The sequence below is a fragment of the Anolis sagrei genome, chromosome 1 (genome assembly GCF_037176765.1).
Source record: "Anolis sagrei isolate rAnoSag1 chromosome 1, rAnoSag1.mat, whole genome shotgun sequence".
NCBI lineage: Eukaryota > Metazoa > Chordata > Lepidosauria > Squamata > Dactyloidae > Anolis > Anolis sagrei.
This window is the reverse complement of record NC_090021.1, coordinates 286167745-286188134: the sequence shown is the minus strand read 5'-3', so window position 1 is coordinate 286188134 and position 20390 is coordinate 286167745. Positions and strand designations below refer to the sequence as shown.

The following is a 20390-nucleotide window of genomic DNA, read 5'->3' as shown; positions in this document are numbered from 1 at the left end:
TCACATCCCAGTCACCTGCATGCTTTGCATGAATTAACAGCATTGATGTTGTCTGCTCCCATTTTAGTCAATGGCACTGCCTCTGCGTTCAGTGTGCTTGCTGCTAAACCAACTCAAACTACTGTAGCACCCCCAGCAATACCAGTTCGGGAAACCAATCCTTGGGCTAATGCCCCTGCTGCTCCAGCGGTGGCTAAAACTGGAGCTGCAGGTCCTGTTTCTGGTAAGACTGGACACAGATCATGTGTGTTCCCTTTCGAAATTTGAAGCATGCGTTGCCAGTATCTCTTAGGTGTTTATAGTTTTTAATTTAAAGGTGTAACATGTTTGAGGGAAAGTAGCGAAAATTGTATAAGAGGCAAGTAGGTGGCAAAGTTACTTGAGACACACTTTCTTGCTTTATGAAGGGATTGGGCTTAAATGGATTTATGTATTTTAAGTCCAAGATTTTTCATTAACCAGGATACCTCTAATTTTAGCTATCCAATCCTTCAGAAAATCAAAACAGGCATAAGAGAGAAGACATGGAGCAAGTCTCCTGTGTGTGGTTTGGAAGTTACAGGATTCCTATTCCTGTGATAAAGCATCAGATGAGGGAAAGTTCAGTTATGAGTCATAACAGTAGAGCTTTTTATAAATCGCAAGTGCATATTCTCAGAGTTATGCATTTTCTAGCTGAAATATGCTATCCATTTACCTATTCATAGTATTCAAGAAAGGGATCTGTAAACCAAATGTAATACAGTTACACACATTGGCTTGAATCCTGTTGCTAGTTTTAATATTTTCTGTCAAGTTGAGCCAGCATAATATTCTGTGCATTTTATCCAGGGTTTTTGAGTGCATCATGCTGAAGTGGAAAACACTGGTGCAAATGCCACAGCATTGTTTAGACCTCTGCAAACTCTTCTTAACAGGACAAAGTGACAAGTGGTGCATATACTGAAGACAGTGTTAATATTTTGCACATACAGGGTATTAAGCTAGTCTGGTAGTTGAATAGTGTTCTTGCCTGTGTTTCAGTTCCAGAAATACATAAATCTGCCATTGCCTGAAAACCTTTTCCCCAGTGTCCACATTCTTGTCAATTCCTGTAACCCCGTATCCCCTGTATCTTGAATGAGGGGCCTGCAAATGTCTTCCCTCCTTTTGTAGTGTCCAAATTCCAAAGCTTCAATAGACATCTGTATCTTCCCTTCTACATTAACCGCAGTGACGAAATGAAATATTGTACTTCAGTTGCAAAATTATCTTGAAGCTGTGTCTCCCTCAGAGAGCTGTGATTAGAGATGGGGTGACCTTTAACCTTAACATCTCATCTTTTGTCCTAACATCTGCTTTCCTTCGCAGGTGCTGAGTGGAGTAGTGACTCAGGAGCCACCTCACCAATTGTATTCCAGGCGAACCACAGGCGCACTCCTTCAGAGGCAGACCGTTGGCTGGAGGAAGTATCCAAAACTGTCCGGTTGCAGCAGCCACAACCGCCGCCTCCAGCTCCTCAGCCCCTTCTGCAGCCTCCAGCTGCAGTTTCTCAGGCAGCGCCGACATTTCCAGTCAACACTTTTATTGCCCCTCCACCAGTCCCCGTTGGTGTGGTGCAGCCGATGCAGCCTGCATTTATTCCTCCTCCACCCTACGCTGTTGCAAACGGGATGCCCTATTCTGCTCCCAGTGTACCGGTGGTTGGCATCACTCCTTCCCAAATGGTAGCCAATGTCTTTGGCACTGCGAGCCACACACAAGTATCCCATTCTCATCAGTCACCCAGTCTTATAAAACAACAGACATTTCCTCAGTATGAAACTAACAGTGCTACTGCCAGCCCTTTCTTTAAGCCTCCTGGCCAGCAGCTCAATGGCTCAGCCGCATTCAATGGTGTGGACGCTGCCAAATGGCCGACAGAGGATAAGCATGTGCTGCCACCGGCAGCTGCCCATCAGGTTGACCCTTTTGAAGCACAGTGGGCAGCACTGGAGAGCAAATCGAAGCAGCGTACCAACCCATCTCCAACTAATCCTTTCTCAAGTGAATTACAGAAGACTTTTGAGATTGAACTTTAAGCAGTCCTGTGGCTTGTACTTCATGTGTGTGTGTGTTGGGATTGGATGTAAGGGGATATGAGGGCAGAGGGGACTTCTGAGTGGCATTGTCCAAATGCTGATGTCCCAGAGGAAACAGAGCAGGATTATGGAGAGGGAACAATCATGGAAAGAGGTTCCCATCCCCAGAGCAATTGTAAATTAATCTAGGAAATGTATCCCTTACCACTTGCTTCCTGCTTGGGAACTTAAATGGCAAAGGAACTGTTGAAAGGGCTGAAAATGGGAAGTGAGCCCTGAAGCCCTTTTCCCACAAGAAGCTCAAAAGACCTCATAAGACAAAGAGCAAGCTACTTACCACTGTCTTAAAGTGACCGGTTCCCCTGAGGGAAAACGAGGAATAATGGGGATGGAGGTACAGTGGTGAATGGGCTGATGGGGAAATCATGAAAGCTGCTCAGCACGTGCTGTCAATGAAAAAGGACGAGCTTCCATTTTGAGTGACACGTTGATTATTATATATAAAATAAAGCCAAAATCTTTATTTTTATGCATTTTAGATTATTTTAAATAGGTCTAGATATTAAAAGCTGAACGAGTTGTAAGTAATCTTGCCAAAGTTATAACGGGGTGGATGTAAAATTGTACATAAGATTGATTTATCACTGAATAATATGGGAATAGGGTGGGGAGCAGAGTTCCAAGCTTGTTCTTGTATGTTCATTGTAAGTAGCATATTGCAACAACAATCATGAGTCATGACCAATTAGAAATCATTGTAGAGTAGTTTATGAGCAGTATTGTCTTGGTTTGAAAACAATTGGAAAATTCTTTTCTTTTTAAGAAATCATAGTAGACGATATTACAGAACATATAGGTTCTTTCATGTACTGCTGCAGTTTTCTTGTCTTAAATCTGTTTTAATACTACTGTGACAACTATAATCAAATCTACAATCAGGTCTACTTAGGAACCCATTTTATGTGCATTTGTTAGGTTTTATTATTTTTAAAAAAAAGCTTTTCCCCATCATTCTGTGTGAAAGTGTGTGGCTAGACTGCAGCTGTTTCATGTTCTTCCTCTGGTAAATCATGAAATCCATCTCATTTTAAATTTTACTCTTAAAACTTGGCCTTACAAGCAAATGTAAGTTATATATTTGTACTGATGATTTATAATCTGCTTTAACAGAAATAAATGTTGGTAGTAGACGATGTGGCTTTCTCAGGAAGCTTCCTTGTCCCTTTCCTGGTCTTCAGTCTTCTCTCAGCACAAGATCATTTGCCATATGCCTGGACTTCCAAACTCAGGGCAGGAGGCTAGTGTCTATCTGGACTTTTCTGAGAAACGAATTACCAAAAGCAAGAAACTTGGAGGCTTTTGGAAAGCTTGCCCATGTGCTGCGAGTGCCACCTGTTGCTTCCTACCTGCTCTTTGCGTGGCTCTTCATCCGTCATACTCTGATCTTGCACTTGGCATTGGCTATTACACTACTCAGAAATGGCTCTGGAAATCAGGTTGTGCTTGTTTTAAGCAGCAATAGGAATATATGATCCTTCAGATGTTGAACTTCAGGTTACATTAGCTGTGGTGCCTAGCACGGGCAAAAGCTGGAATCTTACATTTGGAAGGCCACACATTTCACTTGTATGACTGTGTCCTAATTTGCAGTATGCTATAGTGCTGTGCACAAATAACCTCTTTCCTTGAGTCTGCACATAACTTCTAAAAATATAAATTTACAATGGGCTAATTTGACTGCTAATGTGAAAAGCCAGTCCTAGAATGGCTCCCTGTCCCCATATAGCACTTTGGAGTAACATATATATGGGTACCATCTAGTACATCATGGCTGGGGCTCATGGTGGGTACCACCTCCTGGAAAAAAAAAAGCATGTTCCTTTTGTCAAACCTGTACACTTCCTATTACTGTAAAGCAAGACTGGGGATTTTGGGCTCCAGCTGCCATCAGTCTGGTAGGAGCTGTAGTCCATCAACATTTAAACAGCTGCAGGCTCCCCACCCACGACAGCAAATGAGATTTCAGGGTAACATTTGATCCCAGAACCTCCACTAACATATCTGCTTTTGATAGGGAAAACTTTCTGCCTTTCCTCATCCATGGAAAACAAATCCTGAATATGAGAAGATATAACGTATCATGTTTTGTTCTGTTGATTGTTCTTTCCTGTTGTTCTTTGCTATGGTTGAAATACGCTGACATTAAATCTATTTTTTTGTTGAAAACCATGTGACCTAGTAGTTCCTATTTCAGTAAAAGATGTGTTGTTTTCTTGAACAGTGGCATTTCTCCTCCTAGAGATATAGAAGGCCCAGCAGTGCTATTGGCACTGTCTTGGTTGAACCCTAAATGTGTAACATCATGTTGTTTTTACTCCTTAAATAGGATTCATGATGGGTTCTGTTGAATGGGGTGCTCTGAATATTGCATTTTAAGTGGAGGCAGTTGATAAAATATTAATATAATTGAAGATACTCTCTTAAATAATCAAATAATGCTCAATATGAATTTTGGGGGGACATATTGGTATGCTCTTTTTAAAAAATGAATCATGGTAGAAAAAAGACATTTTATTAAATCTGCAGCCTAAGAACTGAACTATCCCAAACAGGTTGGTCTTGAGATGCGTGAAAAGGCCTACAAGTTAGTGTATCCTATTGGCTTAAATGGCCATGGATGCTAATTCCAGATATTCTGAAGTAAGCTGCAGAAGGTATCTAGTGCTTCGTTTTGCAATAGGCCTTCTTCCAGTGCAATAACAACTTGAAGGTTCCAGTTTGCACTTTCATTGGCCTTTTTGTTCCTCCCCAAGTATGATACCTGAGGGTGCTAGGATGTCTTCTCTTGGCAGGGAGATGTGAAATGTGCCTAGGCAGCATCTGATTCTGCAGCCTAGAGGAAGAAACAGCTGTCACCCCCTTTGGACATCCAGCTGTTAATAAAGGACATTGAGACTGCTTGTTGGAGACCCAGAATGGCAATGGTTACTCCTTGATGCACTACTGCAACTTGACACAGCTCGGATTCCCCATCCCCCTCACAGCCCTAATGGCTTACGGGAATACGCTCTGTTGCTGTTCAAAGTCATGTTGGAAATCAGTGCCCCAAATAGTCGATCCCCATGGTATGATTGTACCTTGGTATTTTGGAAAGAGAAGTTACTTGTACAGTCTGCTAGCTGAACTAACGGGCATGGGAAAACTTTGGCTGTCCTGGTGTTTTGGACTTCAACTCCACAATTCCTAACAGCCAGGCCAAAGTTTGCCCATGCCTCCCTTAAATGGTGTGTTCAAATGTCTCAATTGTTATTAATTTTCTGAGGAAACAGGTCAGAAAACATTTCAAGGCAAACCTGGTTGGGGTAGTTCCATTACTGGATGCAGATGTAGTAAAGTTGTGTCTCATTGAATCACTGCTATGCTTTGTATCTGTCTACATAGAATTAGATAAGGGTATAGCAATAACATGGAAAGGCCCGATTTAATCTTTTGTGGATACAATAGTTTACAGTAGTTGTGCGTATAAACGTTTCCGCAGAACACATTTTTATCACATGACAGCCAAGAGAACATGCCTCTGGTGCTGGTAATATGGGAATTGACTTTAGGACTGGGATCTTAAAGTCTGCTTGCATAGGAAAAGCAACTAATATGTTATATGGATGTAACTGCAGTTAGTCACAGACAAACACAGCAAACAGTAAAACTGGACGGTTGTGTGCACTTGGACGATGTGTAAGATTCTGATGCACATGAGGAAATGAAGACCACCTGCAGGTAAAATGTGTGTCCTGAAAGTTAATGATGAAGAGAAAGCGGAGAAAACTTTTCTCAGTCCTGAAGCTGACAGTCAGTAGTTGTCTATTATGTAGAGTTCCTGGTTGATGTAGATATCGTAGCTACTATTTGGAGCAGTCTGCAGTGGAAGACTCAAAGTGGCACAACACACACATAAACTCTGCTGGGGTTTCCTCTTCCTTTGTTCTTATGGTAGAAGCCTTTCTTGTAGTTTCCATGACAGCCATAGCCTTAGCATTTATTGGTGTTCTGTTGCATTGCAAAGTGCTCTTTTGACCTACTGTTTTGTAGACTATTAAGTAGCAAGATTATTTAATTAATGGAAAGGTATCTTCTATTGTCAGCAAATAGGATCTTTTGAATTGAGACTGGCGCCTAAGGCAGCACTTCTAGGTCACGCCACTGGTGTGGCTTCTTTTTGTAGAAAGGAAAGTTAATGTAAGCAAATAACACTAGGGATTTTCATGTCACATCCTTATTAATTCAATTATAAAAGCTCAGTCAGAAAGGGTAAGCTTTAGATCAACAGTTTTCTTCTGTGAATAAAAAGAGTAGGATCTGAACTTATCCCTGTTTCTTTCTCATGGTTAATGACTTTTATTTTGGGATTCCCAAAAGTGTGTTGTGTTTCACATAAAATTACTGAAGTACATGCTGGGTAGCATTCCTTTCCCCTCTTGCATTTAGTTTGGGATCTCTGCTCCTTTCTACCACCAGTCCCCAACCGCAGAATCTGCTTACAGAAGGTCAGTAAAAATGACTGCTTTGAACTTTGAGGTAAGATCTCCCATTACCTGACCTGACCCTTCTTGGTCTCAGAGCTCATCCTTACACAGTACATATTAAGCTTATCTGATAGTGATTAACCGGAAGATAAACAAAGATGCAGACCTTGGCCTGCCAAGATTTTAGAAGAAAACCTCGTACAGTGGTATTCATGAGTCTGAAGAATTCTGGAACTTGCACAACAGGTCTATTTTCTTCTTGAGATTTTGTAAGTAAAGATGTTGGTGATTGAACTAGAAATTCCCCAATGTTCAGCGGGCTTATTTTCAGTAAGGTGGCCATAGAAGAAACATAGAAGTTTCATAGATACATCTTAAGAAGTAGAAGTAGCTCAATGGGTATCTAAAGTGCAGGACTCTTCTCAAATTCTGTATTTGCTGTGGAACAAATCCTCTTGTCTGCTTGGAAATCTGAAAAGCATGGTGTAGTTGTAGGAAAAATATTTAAGGTCAGCATGCCAGATTTCACAAATATGGTCCCAATCTTCTGGAAAAGACAAGGCCCCTGCTTTATTTTATGTGTTTATAGACTAAGGCGTCGTTTTCTCTTTCTTTTGACCGGTCCATATTGCTTGTGAGAGAAATGAACGTATCATAGCTGATTTTATACAACCAGGTCTTTCTACTGCAAAAAAACTTACAGAAGGCTTTTGCCAACTGTTCTAGCTGCTTTCTGTCTGTATCCTGACTTCCCCATGTATGTGCTTGAGTAATCAAATTGGAGATTGCTTCCATTAAAATCATTTCTGGATTATAAGCTTCTTTCTTCTGGAGCAGCATCAAATGGAAGAGAGGCAGAGCTTCAGCCACGATAGCGCGCACAGCTGGCACAGCAGAAGCTGGAATAATATTCATTGCTACAGAGTTGGGCCTGTAGGATCAGGTCACAGTTAGCCAGATGGGGTTGGTCAACACATTCACGACTTGGGTCCACAGGAACAGCTGCAGGCACTGGAGGAAGAGGAAGGCAGAGGTTAGAGGACACCTGCACACCATTTGCAAACACATGAGACATAAAAGCACATACATTTACTTCCCAGAAGGAGCATGCAAATATGTGGCACATTTGCAGTGTTGTAGGTAAAACAAATATATTATGCATGAAACAACATGGAAGAGATCCAAAAGCAGAAATGAGAATTCACATGCAAACAGTAACATAAGAAGAGGCTTTGGGGAAATAATTACCACTTTTGGAGAGCAATGCCCTAGAACAGTAACTTCTAAACTAGTCCTCCAGATGTTTTGGGTGTCGACTCCCAGAAGCCACAGTTGCCTTGGCCAATGATGAAAGATTCTGGGAACTACAGTCCAAAACACCTGGAAGATCAGAGTTTGGAAAACACTGCTCTAAATGATAAATGATGTTCAATGTGTTGTCAAAGGCTTTCATGGCCAGAATCAATGGATTACTGTGAGTTTTCTGGGCTGTATGGCCATGTTCAACAAGCATTCTCTCCTGACATTTTGTCCACATCTATGGCAGGCAACCTCAGAGGTTGTGAGGTCTGTTGGAAACTAAGCAAGTGAGGTTTATATATCTGTGGAATGTCCAGGGTGGGAGAAAGAACTCTTCTCTGTTTGAGGCAAGTGTGAATGCCACAATTTGCCAGCTTGATTAGCACTGAATGGCCTTACAGCTTCGAAGCCTGGCTGCTTCCTGCCTGGGGGAATCTTTTGTTGGGATTTGTTAGCTGGCCCTGATTGTTTCCTGTCTGGAATTCACTTGTTTTGTGAGCGTTGTACTTTATTTACTATCCTGATTTTAGAGGGTTTTTTAAATACTAGTAGCCATATTTTCATGGAGGAAACCATGAAAATCAACAAAATCAGGTATTTACATTAGGATTCATAACAGTAGCAAAATTATAGTTATGAAGTGGCAACTAAAATAATGTTATGATTGGGGGTCAGCACAACATGAGGAACTGTATTAAGGGGTCACAGCATTAGGAAGGTTGAGAACCACTTCTCCAGATGTCTTTGTGAGCTCTATGTATGTGGATACTGGACATAGAAGCCATGCCAGATATGGCCATAAACCCATCTATTCCCAGGATGGACATTTCAGGACAGAATTCTCTCCCACACCACGCCACCCCACCCTGTACCCTCCAGAAACTTGTAATCTGACTTGTACCTTAATGACACCAGACCTCATTTGATTTTTGGAAACTAAGTAAGGTCAACCCCAGGTAGCCAATGAATACCTGGTGCTGTAAGCTAGATACCGTATGAAATGCATGGTGTCACCCTAAGTTAATAGGTGACCTGGAAGCATATGATGAGGTGGTCCCACAACATCTGGGGAAAAATGGCACACGTTCCCTGCTCCTACTTCGCAGATTGTCAAAAGGACTGTAGGGCACACCCACCTTCTGTTCTCCTCCTGATCACTTTCACATCTGTACTGGCACTGACAGAATTGCTGCCACTGTAAGCATTGCAGGTATAGGACCCCTCGTCACTGATCTGCACGTTGCTCAGGAGCAGGCTTCCATCCTGAGGCAGCTGTATGCGATGACTGTCCGCTCTCACCGGAACCCCATTCCTGAGTCAAAACACTTAAATTGGTGTCTGGTCCTTTGAAACTGAGATCATTCTCATGCATTTCATGCCCATCAGAAGTTATGTAAAACCTGTTACAAGCCACATCTATAAAGCCTTCTAAGAAACACATCCTTAAGAATGTGACTGGGCTTAATAAATAAATAAGTACGAGACTTGGTTTCTAGATCAGGGGTTCTTAACCTTGGACCAAAGAGACCAAAGAGAGTGTAAACCAGACATGGGTAAACTTTGGCCCTCCAGGTGTTTTGGACTTCAACTCCCAGAATTCCTAACAACCTACTGGCTGTTAGTAATTGTGGGAGTTGGAGTCCAAAACACCCAGAGGGCTGAAGTTTGGCCATGCATGGTGTAAATAGGTCAATGGGCCCACAAATATGGGAGAAAAATCACATTTGGGTTGTTGTAGGTTTTTTGGGCTACATGGCCATGTTCTAGAAGCATTCTCTCCTAACGTTTCACCTGCATCTGTGGCAAGCTTCCTCAGAGGTTGTGAGGTGAAATGTCAGGAGAGACTGCTTCTGGGTGGCCATCTGTCAGGGGTGCTTTGAATGCAATTTTCCTGCTTCTTGGCAGGAGGTTAGACAGGATGGCCCATGAGGTCTCTTCCAACTTCATGATTCTATGATTCTAGAACATGGCCATATAGCCTGAAAAACCTACAACAACCCAGTGATTCCAGCCATGAAAGCCTTTGACAATACATTAAAATCATGTTTGTTGTCGAAGGCTTTCATGGCTGGAATCACTGGGTTGCTGTAAGTTTTTCTGGCTGTATGGCCATGTTCCAGTAGCATTCTCTCCCGACATTTTTTTCAGAGGTCTGTTGGAAATGAGACAAGTGGAGTATACATATTATATCTGTGGAATGCTTCCACAGATATTTCACAGAAATGTATACACTCCACTTAACCTCATTTCCAAAAGACCTCTGAACAAACCTCTGAGAATGCTTGTCACAGATGCAGGTGAAACGTCAGGAGAGAGTGCTACTGTAAAATGGCCAAACAGCCCAAAAGACTCACAGCAAGCCAAAAATCACGTCTTTTTTCTCATTAACTTCTCTATTTGGAACAGCTCTACTTTCAATTATGAATGTAGACAGCACATTACAGTTGAATTAGCAGTACTTGAGACTTTGTCACCAATAGAAATGACATATTTTCATATCACAGTTGTTTCAAATATCTTAAAATATCAGTTGACATGCTTTTCAGTATTTACAAGATCATATGGTGGATTTAAGATATTATAACTGCTGGATTGTGCTCATTAATGACCAAACACGACTCCATGAGCCTCTGTCTTAAACCAAGAAGTGCACCAGCTTGAAAGGTTTCCAGTACTGCAAGCATCATTTTCAAGCACCTCCATCTGCGGTGCCTAGGAAACTCTTTGGTTGAGGCAGTGCCTGGCTTAAGACATGGAATTTTTAGGGGGAGAAGCATCAGCAGATGTATTGAAAATAATGTTGTGGTTACATCTGCAAAGGCAGGATCTTGGCCTTGGTTTATGCTCAGGGCTACTTAAAAATACTATTATTATACACCCGACTAGCATGCACATGATAACACATGTTTTACCAAGGAGTCTATGGCTCAAAAAAGGTTAAGACACTCAGATGGCAATAACCGGTTGCTTTATTGGTATTGGAATGAAAAGTGTCGTGGCTCCTTTATGAATTTCCTTACCTTGACCATCTTATGTTCACATTGCTGCCTTCCACCACACACCGAAGCTCGGCATCCCCTCCCTCCGACACAGAGAGGCTGGGCAGCAGGCCAGTGATTCTCAGCTCTCCTGAGGAGGAAAAGGGCATTTTCCATCTCAGGAAGGTTCTGCCCAGGGTGCCGGAATGACTCTCTGAATACACAGCTCTGACTGTAACCGGTTGCAATAACCCAAAGCCCTGCTGCTTGTGTGAACTTGGCCCCTCTGACTGGACACTGGCCTACTGTAGTGTGGGAAAGGAATCCCGGCATTATGTGCCACAATAGCAGCCTTTGTCCAGAGTACTTAGTGATGTAACCATCAACCTATAGTTAAATGCCTCTCTTTTCATGGCCTTCCTCTAGCTGCAAAAAAGTTATGAACTTTGGTCTTAAGGGGGAGAAATTCCCATAGCTCATCTGAGGGCCCTGGTTGCAGAAATAAGCTCTTCCCATAGCCACTTTGTCTTCTTGATCCAAGAAAACTATGAGCATTACAAATTCAAATAAGTGACTTAAATATCTTCTGTAGCTAAAAAAAAAAAAAAATAGGAAAAAAAGGAGGGGAAAGAAAGACAAAAAGTGCTGACTGCATCTCCTCCTCCTCCTCTTCCATATTTATACCAATGTAGATAAACACTGAAGCCCCCAGTGGCGCAATGGGTTAAACCCTTGTGCCGGCAGGACTGCTGACAAAAAAGTTGGTGGTTCAGATCTGGGGAGTGGGGTGAGCTCCCATCTGTCAGGTCCAGCTACTCATGCGGGGACATGAGAGAAGCCCCCCACAGGGTAGTCAAACATCTGGGCATCCCCTGGGCAATGTCCTTGCAGACAGCCTATTCTCTCACATCAGAAGTGACTTGTAGTTTCTCAAGTTGCTCCTGACACAAAAACAGAACAAAACAAAACAAACACCGGTGTAGTTATTTTGTGCTATAAACATGCTGGTGGCTGAAATTTGATAAGACTGGTGAAGTTACTGATTCACACAAGTAACCATTCATGTAATACTTGCATAAGACAAATCCATACAAGGACACTTCCTTTTGTGTGAGTGGCTGAGCTTGGGAGGCAATTATTTTAAACTCTCTGGTTTATTGTTGCAAGTTGTGAACACTTGAAACACATACTAGGGATCCATGCACACCAACGGTTCCCATTGCAAACTAATTACAGCTGTAAATTAGCATCCAGCAATTGTCATTGAGCTATGTCTGTAAGCATGTACATACACATTTGATTACCTCTAGGTCTGAGCTGGATTCTTTTCTGATCCTGGTCCCGACCATTGGAAGCAATACAGGTAAAGAAGCCAGCGTCTTCTGCTGCAAGACGACTGATGACCATGGCCCCATCCGACTGCTGCTTGTGCCTAGAAGCCAGAGGTGAGAGAGCATAGCACATGTTTAAGGGCCAGCATGGTTTCCTCCACAACCCCCCCCCCAAAAAAAACCTCAAAAAAACCAGGCAACAGAAATCCTATCTCTTACTATTTTTGATAGGGTGGCAGATTTAGTAGATCAGGAGAATGCTATGGCAGTAGTATATCTTGGTTTCAATAAGGAATTTGACACAGTCCCCCATGACATCGTTGCGATGAACAGTGGGCCAGACAGTAGTTAGGTGAAGTTGTAACTGGATGACAGACTTAATGGGAGAAAAACCATGTGTAGTTTTGCTACTGTTCTTACCATGGAGAAGAAGTAATGTTTATTTATATATTTACTTCTTTTTTTTTACCCCACCTTTCTCGCCCTGCAGGGGACTCAAGGTGGCTTACAAACTCTGGCAAAATTCAATGCCGCATGGACAATGGCTTCAAAGTACAAGAGATGAGATTCCATCTGAACATTAGGAAGAACTTCCTGACTGTGAGAGCCGTTCAGCAGTGGAACTCTCTGCCCCGGAGTGTGGTGGAGGCTCCTTCTTTGGAAGCTTTTAAGCAGAGGCTGGATGGCCATTTGTCAGGGGTGATTTGAATGCAATATTCCTGCTTCTTGGCAGGGGGTTGGACTGGATGGCCCATGAGGTCTCTTCCAACTCTTTGATTCTATGATTCTATGATTCTATGACATAACAATAAAATACACCCCAACAAATGATAAAACAGCGAAACACATGAACAATTAAAACACATAAACAGTAAAACAGATTAGGTTGTTGTAAGTTTTTCGGGCTGTATGGTCATGTTCCAGAAGCATTCTCTCCTGATGTTTCACCTGCATCTATGGCAGACATCATCAGAGGTTCTGAGGTATGTTGGAAACTAGGAAAATTGAGTTTATATATCTGTGGAATGTCCAGAGTGGGAGAAAGAACTCTTGTCTGTTGTAGGTGTGAATATTTCAATTGGCCACCTTGATTAGCATTTAATGGCCTAGCAGTTTTCAAGGTATGGCTTCTTACTGCCTAGAGGAATCATTTGTTGATAGGTGATTAGCTGTCCCTGATTGTTTCTTGTCTGGAGAAGAAACAGACATGGCCATACAGCCCAAAAAACTTACAACAACCCAGTGATTCCGGCCATGAAAGCCTTCAAGAATACAATAAAACAGATTAAAACCATATAAACCACTAACTTTTGATCTCATTCTTATCCATAGTCATTTTCTAAAATTCAAAGCTATAATTCAGGCTGTTGAAGTCTAACTCCATAATATCTTATTCACCAAACGCCTGCATGCAAAGCCACGTTTTAAGGGGATTTTTTTAAGACCAGGAGGGATGGAGCCTGTCTGATGTCACTAGGGAGGGAGTTCCACAGCCAAGGAGCCACCACTGAGAAGGCCCTATCTCTCAGGGGACCAAGTGCACTTGCAAAGAGGGTAGGACTGAGAGCAGGGCCTCCCCAGCTGACCTTAAAGCCCTTGTTGGCTCATAAAGAGAGATGCATTTGGACAGGTAACTTGGACTAGAACCGTTTAGTGCTTTATAGGGCAAAGCCATCACTTTGAATTCAATCCGTAAAAGAAAGACAGAAATAACAGAGCCAATAGACTAAGGAAATGAAAGAGAGGTAATGAAACGGAGGGCTCCATGAGGCCTGAAAGTGGAGAGAGACAAAGTGGGCCTCTTGGAGATGGGAATGCAGATTTCCCTGTGGAAGTACAGTGAGAGCACACATACCATGCAGGGAGGAAATGACCTATCTCTTAACAAGTGGAATTTGTACAGTGCCTTGTTGATTTGGAAGCAGAGAAAAGGGGTAGCTAAGATGAGCTAATGCAGAATTGTATAAGAAAACTCCAATAAGAAAACAGTGGGGTGGGAGGAATAACAGATGGGGATTTAGAAAGGTCTGCAAGCGAGGCAGAAGAGAGAGTGTGTTTGAGCAACTGAGAAATGAAGGTGCAGTCTTAGAATTGCACAGAAAGCAAGTATGGTGCACAGAGAGAACTTGGTTTAAAAAAAACCAATTTGATTTGTAACAAAAACACAAGTCACTCATTAACTGTTGTACTTCAGGCCGGGAAGCCCTCTGACTTTAAACACTACCCAGCTGAGTAAAATGCAAGCAGTTTATTGAAGATAATTAAAAGCAGTAGCAGTAAAAAGCAATCCACAAAAGTAGGTAAGTCCAATTAGGAAGAAAAGAAAGATAGGAACAACAAATCCAGGAAATAGTCCATCAGAGTTCATGACAACAAATACTGGAACTTCCAAGGCAAAATCCCAAAACTTGAGGATGAATCAAACAAGGCACTTCAGCATGGATATAACAAGGCACCTGATACAAGAATTTATCCAAGGCAAGGCTTCCAAGGACCTTAGACGACATCTTGACTCAATTCCAAAGTTGCTTCATCTGACTACAGAGTCTGTACTTGGCACTTTTATCCCCTAATCTACTCTATATCCCAAGCAGCCAGGAAAGGATTTCTTCTCAGCCGTGAGTCTGCTATCAGTCTCTCCTGCAATCTGGCAAAGCACCTGAGAGTCCGGTTTGTTTTTCTTTGCTGGCTGAAAGCACTTCTCCTATCTACTCGCTCATTTATTTCTGCAGCTGGCCCAGGTGCTGAGCCTTTCTCAGGCTCAAAGCCTTGGGAATTCTCTGGTAGCAATTCAGGCCCAAGGAACAGACCATCATCCCCAAACCTTCAGGAACATTCTCATCAGAAAAGTCACTTTGAACAGGAATCACATTGCCATTCTCTGCATCTAGAGCAACCTGATCATTAGACACAGTAACCTCATTGTCACTCCCAACATCCAGAGTACTCTGATCATTAGACACAATCACAGGCTGAACTCCAACATTAACATTCTAATGTAACCCACTTACTACAAATTGCTCCTGGATGGCACACAGAGAGAGAAATGCAAAGAGTGGCAACTTCTGATTGGGAGCTTACCTGGAGGAAGAGATGGGCTGTCCATCCTTCTGCCACTCAATGTTTAGAGAAGGTGAAGCCTCTACACGGCAAGGTAGTCTGACTCGTTCACCAATGTTGGCATCAACCACCGAAGGGTCGTTCTTGTACATTTTTAACCTGCCAAACAGATCAAAAGGAGAGGCAGGATTCCAGTTCTGCATTTGAAGTCAGTGCAAGACAACCAAACCCTCCCTTCCTCTTTCCAAGTGGCTTCTTGTCTCTCAGCTGAAACCAGTGCCCGAGATGACAGCTTCACCCGGGAACTGCTCTTCTCTTAACATTTTGCAAAGTGTGCACTTGTATAAACACATCTTCCCTAAGTGTTCCCTTGGCTGCAGGCCTGGTGAATGCCCCTCAGCCATAAGAATCACATGTTCACAGAATGTTCTTCTGCTGTGTAGAGATTTGCCTGGCTCTATTTATTGGCTTCTACCAAAGGCTGGAGGTCTTTCAACAAAGTAACTAGTTGGGAAAATCCACTACACATATGGGATTGGACTGGGAGGTTCAGTCGCACAGCTTGGACAACAAATTTTTTGCTCCCCTTCCCCCTCAATAATAATAATATAATAAAACTTTATTTATATACCACCTTATCTCCCCAAGAGGACTCAGGGCAATTTCCAACATAAGGCAAAACATTCAATTGCCAGAAAGGAAAACTATACAACAAAATTAAACATCATAAAACATAAACATAAAATCCTACTAACACAATTACAAACATTTAAAATCCAGTTTCAATTTTACTCCATCAGGTTGGTTCAAATTACTAATGGTCAGAATTACAGAATTGACATGGCCAACTATGAAAGGGCTAGGCAAGGGCTAGAGCAACAGAATATCATAGGGCCAGGGAAGTGGATAAAGTGCAGAGCAGGGTCCTAGCTGACAGCCAAGGGAAGGGCCTAGGGACTGATAATTCTCATAAACATGCTGGAACAACCAGGTTTTCAGGTCTCTACGGAAGGAGGACAGTGTAGGGGCTTGCCTAATCGCTCTGGGGAGGGTATTCAAAAGTTGGGGGGCCACCATGGAGAAGACCCTTTCCCTCGTCCTCACCAATCGTGCTTGTGACGGTGGTGGGAGCGAGAGGAGAGCCTCCCCGGCAGATCTGAGAGCCTGTGTGGGTTCATGGGGGGAGATGGGGAGGAGAAAGCTACTCCCAAGCTACTCCAATTCATTGGACTAGTTCTCACAATGAGTTTTCACAATGAGGGTGAGATAGGAGGAAGGGAGACAGATTGAGATTGAGAGTGAAAGCAGGCAGCCTACCTGCCCCACATCACTCAAGTCAACTCCCTGCTAAGGGAGACATGTTTGGTCTGTTCCCTGTTGTCATTCCACCAGCAAGAGAAATACTTTTTATGCAGAAGAGACTTTTTATTCAGAAACTGGCTATTTTTAATTCGCAGGCTCTGCAATTCTTTTTGTTGCTATGTGCTGACAATCAGCCAACGATTCAAAAATCCATGGCTTGAAAATATTTTCAAAAATTAAAAAAGCACAGCTTGAATTTGCCATTTGATGTAAGGAACAACAATTTGCCATACCACCGTATATCATTGGACTTTAGCACCCACAGATTCTGGTATCTGGATACCAGCAGCTACCAAGAACCCACTGTACGTGCTTCTAATACAACTGTGTTTAGTTATATAATATATCCCCCATACCCCCCCCCCCCCCCGTATGTGTGTTTGTGAAATTCTGAGCTGAGCTAATTCCTAAATATCTGTTGCCTTTTGAAGTACAGCTCCCATCAGCCCCATACGGTATGGCACCTGGGAATCATGGACTTCGCAGTCCGAAAGATCTAAAGAGCTCCAAGTAAATGAAAGCTGTGTTGCATTGAGAAACTGTTTCCTGTAAAATCTGTTCCTGAGATGAGGTGCAGTATGATTGGTTATTCCATCGTCAATCTCCAAATAGCAAGTAACGCTGAAGGCTTTGTTATACCATGGAGATCATGGGATGATACTGGATTTGGGTAGGTTTACCTGTATGTTACATGAGAATGCTCAGAAGAGATATGCGGCTGTCCACCACTAGTTCCTGTACCTAATCCTCCATGGCTCCATGGCCTTCTTGATCCCTGTGCAACAGTAGATCCAGGGGTTTCTAGAGAGAACAGGGGAAAACAACAACTCTGAAGAATATTATCCTATATTTGTGAAATTCCTATCTCTAGACATCTCATTCTACAAAAATGCTCCAAGAACTAATTTGCATTCAAAATGTGCAATTTAAAGGTTCATGGGAATCTAAGTAATACCTAACAGTTAGAATTCTCTATCACATAATTATATATAGCTGTGTAGAAGACACCCTAAGAAACCCTGTCAGTGAAGTGAGAAGATGCAGAACAGGACACCAGCAGGAGTGCCCCAATTAATACATTTGGTTCTGAATCATTCACTTTGCTGATTCTCTCATAATGTTAACAGCAGCCTTTTTGTTGGACAGGCATTCTGGAACTGTCCAATTTTAATTCTCACAGATGTAACTCCACTTACAAAAACCTAAGTTCCCAACAGGATTCTGGCCAATGTTTTCACTGTCATCCATATTGCCCATTAACCATGAAATGCAAGTACTAAGATCTCCAAAGCCCTGATCTCTAAGCCCTCGGATGCTCAGTTCCCAAGGCAGCCAGCCTTAAATCAATCACATAATGTAAAAGAGAAGAGCAAAGAACTGGGAATAGATTGGGTAACTGCTGTGACTGAGCTAGTCAACAATCTCATAGTTGCAATGGGGAAAAACAGCACTTTTCTGGAAACTATGCCATTCAGTGTTAGTAGTGTAACTTAGCTTTCCATGAAAAACAAAAAGCAGTCCCATCACTAAAGAGCTCTATGCTACTACATTACTGAAGGACTATAAAAGGGCTGGTGACCTGCAGGACTTATAAGGATGGCCAGTGCCACAGACCTGTTTATTATCTTCACCAATGCAACAGATGCCACTGGCTGGGAGCCCCCAGTGGTGCAATGGGTTTAACCCTTCTGATGGCAGGATTGAAGACTGACAGGTCAGGAGTTTGAATCTGGGGACAGTATAGATGAGCTTCCTCTGTCAGCTCCAGCTCCCCGCCTCCCACAAGGATGGTAAAACATCAAAACATCTGGACATCCCCTGGGCAACATCCTTGCAGATGGCCCATTCTATCACACCAGAAGCAACTTGCAGTTCCTCAAGTCACTCCTGACATGGAAGAAAAAAAAGACTCAATGCAAATGACTTGTTTGTCCAGCTTTTGCAGTGGCCCACTTAAGAACATAGAAGTGAAGAATTATAGAATCATACAGTTGGATGACCTCATGGGCCATCCAGTCCAACCCCCTGCCAAGAAGCAGGAAAATCGCATTCAAAGCATCCCCGACAGATGGCCATCCAGCCTCTGATTAAAAGCCTCCAAATAAGGAGCTGCCATCACACTCCGGGGCAGAGAGTTCCACTGCTGCACAGCTCTCACAGCTAGTCAGTTCTTCCTAATGTTGAGGTGGAATCTCCTTTCCTGTAGTTTGAAGCCATTGTTCCACATCCTAGTCTTCAGGGCAGCAGAAAACAAGCCTGCTCCTTCCTCCCTATGACTTCCCCTCATATATTTAGACTAAGAGCAATAGATGCCACTGGCTGGGATTAAACATTTAAAGAAGACAACGGACAAGCACATATAAAAAGTCAATGCACATTATAAGACATGGCTCCACATGCTAATAGATGGTTACTTACATTATTAATTTTTAAAAGAAAAAGCCCAGCACATTGCAGCCACAAATACAGTCAGCCTTCTTCAAGGGCGACACTTTACACAGAGATTTCTGGAGTTGAATAATATAGTCTTGAAAGAAATGGACCATGAAGCAAAGAGCAAGAGGAGGAGATCATATATCACTGAGTGTAGCATAAAAGTTCAGCAAGCGGAACTACTATGATATGCCTCCTGTCTACAGCCACATCTCCATGGCAATTCATAGCTGGTGGAGGGCAGCGGGCTGGAGAAGCATGTGGCCATGTCCCAATAATCAGACGCAGAAAGATTGTATCATCAGCCAAGATGTGCCAGGACCCTCCAGAGCTCTTTATTCTGCACTTCTTGGTATCTCCCTGTGCTCTCTACAGTGCTTGCTATCTTGGCACTTAGAAGCACTACACTGTGTGCTCATACACTTTCATACCCCTCATGATGAGACAGAGCAACTCCATTTCTATTAGGAAGAGGAACCACACAGCTCTCTTCTTGCCCTGCTCAATTATGCTGGATGCAGATGGGATGGGAAAACATGAGCTGGCTCACTCATGCAATATATTGAAAAGTCTCGAAAGCTGGAATATGAAAGGTCCAGGCCTCTAGACGTTATTTGACTGCAACTCCCATTATCCTAGTTAATGTTGAGGAATACTGGGAGTGGTAGTTCAACAACATATTGCACACCTGTGCTCTCAAGGCTGATTCCAATTTTTAGAAATGCTCATCTTCATTTCTAAGCTGAAGAGCTGGCGTTGTCTGTAGATGCCTCCATGACTGTATGGAGCGTTGTTACCTTCCCGCCGAAGCAGTACTTATGATCTACTCACATTTACATATTTTCAGTTAGCAAGTTCAGCAGCTCAGCAGTTTAACCTGCTGCACCACCAGGGGCTCCAATTTTCAAACGCCTTGATTATTGGAAGAAATTAAGAGGAGCAATGTATAAGAGGATATTCTCTCCCCCCCCCCCCCCCCCAAAATCGAAAAGCAGGTAGGTAAACTTCAGGCTTGTCAGATCTGCTACATTTGTTCTTACTAAAAGCCCTGAATCAAAGCAAGGCATGAAAGCGAGATACTTCAGAGGTAAAGGGCAGAGTGCTCCCCGAGCTGTTCTGAAGAATTCTAGGAATGTGTTTCCAGCTCAAGAACTAAACTGAGTTCACAGTCTTTTCAAACAAAGAGCCGCTCCTAGTCAGCCTGAACTCTCTTCATTTCAGCAGCCCAATTTAGGAAGGAAAGGGGTAAGACACCTTTCGTTTGTGTTAAACAATCAAGGAATTGGAAGCATTTCTTGATCCTACTGAAAACCACCAAAGAGACCTGCTAGTAGATGAAATGTT

At 42.7% G+C, this 20390-nt stretch overlaps 2 protein-coding genes across 10 annotated transcripts in view; one reads left to right on the top strand and one right to left on the bottom strand.

The window, feature by feature from the left end:
• Positions 1 to 3253, top strand: part of NUMB (NUMB endocytic adaptor protein) — an 83783-nt gene extending 80530 nt beyond the window's left edge. For 5 of the 7 annotated variants that reach the window (XM_067462809.1, XM_060761275.2, XM_067462808.1 and 2 more), the window contains 2 exons: positions 68 to 223; positions 1351 to 3253. In XM_067462809.1, the coding sequence (XP_067318910.1) occupies positions 68 to 223; positions 1351 to 2060 (866 nt within the window). In that variant the 3' untranslated portion in view covers positions 2061 to 3253. The remainder of the gene's footprint in view (positions 1 to 67; positions 224 to 1350) is intronic. The other 2 variants (XM_067462811.1, XM_067462810.1) reach the window with 1 other exon arrangement.
• PAPLN (papilin, proteoglycan like sulfated glycoprotein) overlaps positions 3056 to 20390 on the bottom strand; it is a 95099-nt gene continuing 77764 nt past the window's right edge. For all 3 annotated transcript variants that reach the window (XM_060761235.2, XM_060761244.2, XM_060761253.2), the window contains 6 exons: positions 17294 to 17414; positions 15273 to 15410; positions 12165 to 12292; positions 10903 to 11011; positions 9019 to 9194; positions 3056 to 7594 (listed from right to left, as the gene is read on the bottom strand). In XM_060761235.2, the coding sequence (XP_060617218.2) occupies positions 7446 to 7594; positions 9019 to 9194; positions 10903 to 11011; positions 12165 to 12292; positions 15273 to 15410; positions 17294 to 17414 (821 nt within the window). In that variant the 3' untranslated portion in view covers positions 3056 to 7445. The remainder of the gene's footprint in view (positions 7595 to 9018; positions 9195 to 10902; positions 11012 to 12164; positions 12293 to 15272; positions 15411 to 17293; positions 17415 to 20390) is intronic.